The 4,549-nt window shown below is 56.6% G+C and overlaps 1 protein-coding gene across 1 annotated transcript; it reads right to left on the bottom strand.

The window, feature by feature from the left end:
- Positions 1 to 6: 6 nt before the first annotated feature.
- Positions 7 to 4,435, bottom strand: LOC113940879 (synaptotagmin-3-like; the record flags this gene model as incomplete). Its single annotated transcript, XM_027632027.1, has 7 exons — positions 7 to 164; positions 745 to 820; positions 1,111 to 1,240; positions 1,684 to 1,855; positions 2,099 to 2,219; positions 3,467 to 3,995; positions 4,389 to 4,435. Coding segments are annotated over 6 exons (1,071 nt in total), but the record flags the coding sequence as incomplete, so codon positions are not given.
- Positions 4,436 to 4,549: the final 114 nt, after the last annotated feature.

Raw genomic sequence — 4,549 nt, forward strand, 5'->3', positions numbered from 1 at the left:
GGGCCCCCCACAGACCTGGATTTCGGGGGTTCACAGTGGGGGGGGGGGCCGGGCCCCCCCTTGTCGTGCAGGTCGGAGGGGCCCCGGGGGGGGTCCCGGGGGTCCCTTTATGGCTTCGGTGTCGGGGCCCCCCCTGGCCGGGCCGGACCCTCCGGCCCCGGAGCCTGTGGAGAGAGGGGGCAGTGGGCTCCCAGTATGGCCCAGGGGACTCCCAGTATGGTAAAGTGACATCCCCGTATGGTAATGTGAACTCTCAGTAGGGTCAAGTGGCTTCCTAGTATGGCTTGGTGTTCCCCAGTATGGCCCAGGGGGCTCCCAGTATGAAGAAGTGGCCTCCCAGTATGAAAAAGTGGCTTCCCAGTATGAGAAAGGGGCCTCCCAGTATGGTCCAGTGGCCTCCCAGTATGAGATGGTGACCCCCAGTATGAAAAAGTGGCCTCCCACTATGGCCCAGTGCCCCTCCATTCCCTCCCAATCCCTCCCAGGACCCTCCCAGTTCTTCCCAGTACCTCCAGTACCCCTCCTAGTGCCCCCAATAACTCCCCAACTCCCCTCCCAGTGTGTTCCTAGTGCCCTCCCATCCCTCCCAGTGCCTCCCCACTCTCTCCCAGTGTTCCCAATAACTCCCCCAGTCTCTCCCAGTGCCCCCCAGTCCCTCCCAGTGCCCCCAACAACTCTCCCAACGCCCTCCAGTTCCTCCCAGTCCTCCCCCATCCCTCCCACTGCTCCCAGTCCAGCTCTCACGGGCTCACTGGGGGCCCAGGGGCTCCCCCAGGGCCGGTTTGTCCCGCGAGGTCCCTTTGGCCACCAGAGCCTTTTCCTGGGGACATTTGGGGACATTGGGGACATTGGGGACACACTGGGGTACATTGGGGACATTGGGGACACACTGGGGTACATTGGGGACAGTGGGGACATTGGGGCGGATTTGGGGACTTTGGGGACATTGGGGTTTCTTGGGGGTCCTGTGGGTTTTGCAGGATCCTGGGGGGTCCCCGTGGGTTCCTGATGGACTCAGGGGGTCCCAGGGGGTCCCAACAGGTTGGGGGGGGTCCTGAGGGTCCCCACAAGTCCTGGGGGTCCCGGGGGATCCCAGGTGGGGGGTCTCACCTCGACGAGCGTGTGCCAGTGCTCGATGGGCTTGCGGGGGTTCGCCAACATCTGCGCCCAGTGCTCCCGCCCTGGACCCTCGGCATCGCTGCCCACCCGGCACAGCCCGATCACCTCATTGTGCCCGATGCTGGGGGGGCCACTGGGGGGTCAGGGGGGCACCCCCAGACCCCAAAAACCCACCATGGACCCCAAAAACCCACCATGATGCCCCCAAACCCACCACAGACCCCAAAAACCCCCCAGGACCTCCCAAATCCCAGGCCCTCATTTTTGCTCCCTTGTGCTATCCCCCTCACATGAGGGGTCCCCAATGGCTCCAGGAGGACCCCAAACACCCCCCCGGACCCCCCCCCCCCCGAGCCCCCCAGGACCCCAAAACCCTCCCAGGACCCCCCAGAGTTCATCCAGGACCCCTCAAAACCCCCCCAGCATTGACCAGTCCCAGCCAATGATGGGGGTCCTCAAACACGCCTCAAACGAAGGGGTCTCCCATTGCTCCAGGAAGACCTCAAACCCCCCAAGGACCCCCCAGGAGCCCCCCCAAGCCCCTGCAGGGCCCCCCCGGCTGACCAGTCGTAGTCCACGACGGCGATGGTGAGGCTGACGTGGTTGACGCTCTCGTGGGGGACGTCAAAGACCAGCGCCTCGTTGTAGCTCGGGTTCAATGTGTTCTTCTTGATGGACGTCTTGCGCTTCTTGAGTCGCCGGCCCTCAGCCATGAGCGAGGCCTTCACGTAGGGGTCTGCTCAGGGGGCCCCAAAAACCCCTCAGCGACCCCACAGAAACCCTACATACCTGAGCACATCTTTACCACACACCTGTGACACATCTGAGCACACCCGGGCACACCTGTGACGCACCCGAGTACCCCCTGAGGTCCATGGCCCTGTGTCCCCCCATGTCCCACACCTGTCTGACACACCTGCGACACACCTGTGACACACCTGGACACACCTGGGCACACCTGGGCACACCTGTGACGCACCTGAGTAGCCCGTGAGGTCCATGGCGCGCAGGTTGGACGCCCGGATGACGGTCACCGTGAGCCGCCCGGCCGTGGGCAGGTAACACAGAGAGAAGTTCACCTCGCCCAGGTCTGGCTTTTCCTGGGGAGACGTGGACAGGTGAGGGACAGGTGAGGGAGGACAGGAGGGTCACATGACCATGACTAGTTAATTAAATCAGAAATGAAATTGTGAATTAAATTATGGGTTAATTAATAAACCAACTCATTAATTAAATCTCAAATGGAATTATAAATTCAATTCCCAAATTAAATCCCCAATAAACCCAAAATTGAGTCAGAAATTAAATCGTGAATTAAATGCTAAATGGAATTATAAATTCAATTCCCAATTAAATCAAATTCCAAATTAAATCCCAAATTAAAATCCCAAGTTAAATGCCCAAACAAATCAAATATCAAACCAAAAAATAAATCAGGAATTATATTATTTTAGATTTTTATTATGTTCATAATTAATTTTAGTATTATAAATAATAAACTTAAATCACATATTAAATTCTAAATTAAATATTTAAATAACAAATGACGTCACAAATTAAACCTTCAATTAAATAATAAATCAAAAATTTAATAATAAATTAAACCCCAAATTAAATCCCAAATTAGATCCCACATTAAATCCTGAATCAAATCCCCAATCATAGTGCAAAACTAAATTAAAATGCAAATCAAAATGCAAATTAAACCCAAATTCCACTGCAAAATGAAATGCAAAGTAGATGCAAATGAGATGCAAACCCAGATACAAATGAGATTCAAAATAAATTAAGAAAATATATGCTGGATGTAAAATAAATGCAAATTAAAATGCAAATGATATGCAAAATAAACAGAAATCATGTATTAACAAGATTCAAAATCAGATGCAGATGATATGCAAATAAGATTCAGTATAAATACAGGTTAAATATGAAATAAACAAAATAAATACAAATGAGATGCAACACAAATACAAATGATATACAAATGAGATGCAACATAGATGCACCTCATATGCCAAATACATGCAAATCACATGTAAACGAGTCAAAATAAATACAAATTGTGTTCAAATTAGATGAAAAATTAATATTAACTACATGCAAAATAAGTACAAATCAGATGCAAATTGGAAGGAAAAAAAAAGTAAATACAAATTATATGTCAAATAAATACAAATGATATGTAAATTGTATGCAGATGAGCCCACCCATTGAACAGCAGCCCCCGCCCCCTCACCTGCCCCCACGCTTGTCCCAGGGACCCTTTCTGGGGGGATTCTGGGTGTCCCAACTCCCTCCCCAGGGGGTCCCTCTCTCCCCCCCCCCGTTTTCGGGCCCCCCTTACCCCCGTGCCCTCCTGGATGTCCCTCCAGATGGGCACCTCGGGCCGCCCCTCGGCCGCCTCCAGCAGGTTCTCCAGCACCACCTGCCCGATGAGGTCGTGCCGGGAGAAGCGGTCGAAGTCGTAGACGCTGAAGTGGAGGCGCCGCGAGGGCAGCTCAGCAAAGGGCACCCCGAAGCTGAAAGTCTCGTCCCACTCTGGGTTCAGGGTCTTCCTCAGCACCTTGGTCTGGAACTTCTTCTTGCGGTCGGGGAGGAGGTAAATCTTCACGTAGGGGTCAGAGAAGCCGTTGGAATCCTTGGCCGGGAGGTCCCGGGCGCGGAGCACGCGGACCACGAGCTGCTGGGAGCCGTAGGAATAGCGCAGGGACACGCTCAGGCGGCCGCAGGGAGGGGGGGGGCCCCCCCCGGCGCCCCCCCGGGCCCCCCCGGGCTCGGCGGTATCCCCGGGGCCGTAGAGCTCAGGCTGGATCTGGCCCAGGTGGGTCGGGTTCTGCTCGGCCTTGTCCTCCGGGACGGGGGGCAACGGGGCGCTGGGGGGGGCAAAAATAGGGAGAGGGGGTTGAAGGGGTTGGTATGGACCCCTCCATGGGGTGGGGAGGGTGGGGAGCCCCCCCATGTCCTGTCGTGGTGAGGGGGCTGGGGGGGGCACCCATGTGACCTTCCTGGTGGGTGGGGAGGCAGGGGGGGCACCCAGAGACCCCCACAGGGCACGTGGGGACAGCAGGGGCACTCCTGGGTATGGGGGGACACCCAGAGACCCCCCCCGGGAACATGGGGATGGGGGGGTGTGTCCCTTGTGCCCCCCCCCAATTCACAAAGCTGGGTGTTCCCGTGTCCCCCCCTTGTCTCCCCCACCCTCTGTGTCCCCCCCTTGTCCCCACGTTCCCCCTCATCCCCCCCTTGTCCCCACACCCCCCCCTTACCTGCTGCCCACCAGCTGCTGGGAGGGGGCGCTGGGCAGACCCCCCCCCTACCCCCCCATCACCCCCAAACTCGGGGGGGCCCTGGGGGGGTCCCGGGGGGAGTCCCTGCCCCGCGGGGGGGGGTCCCAGCGCCCGCCCCCCCCCGCTGCCCCCCCCTCCTC

This window comes from Corapipo altera, unplaced genomic scaffold (genome assembly GCF_003945725.1).
Source record: "Corapipo altera isolate COAL_440 unplaced genomic scaffold, ASM394572v1 130486, whole genome shotgun sequence".
NCBI classification, from domain to species: Eukaryota; Metazoa; Chordata; class Aves; order Passeriformes; family Pipridae; genus Corapipo; species Corapipo altera.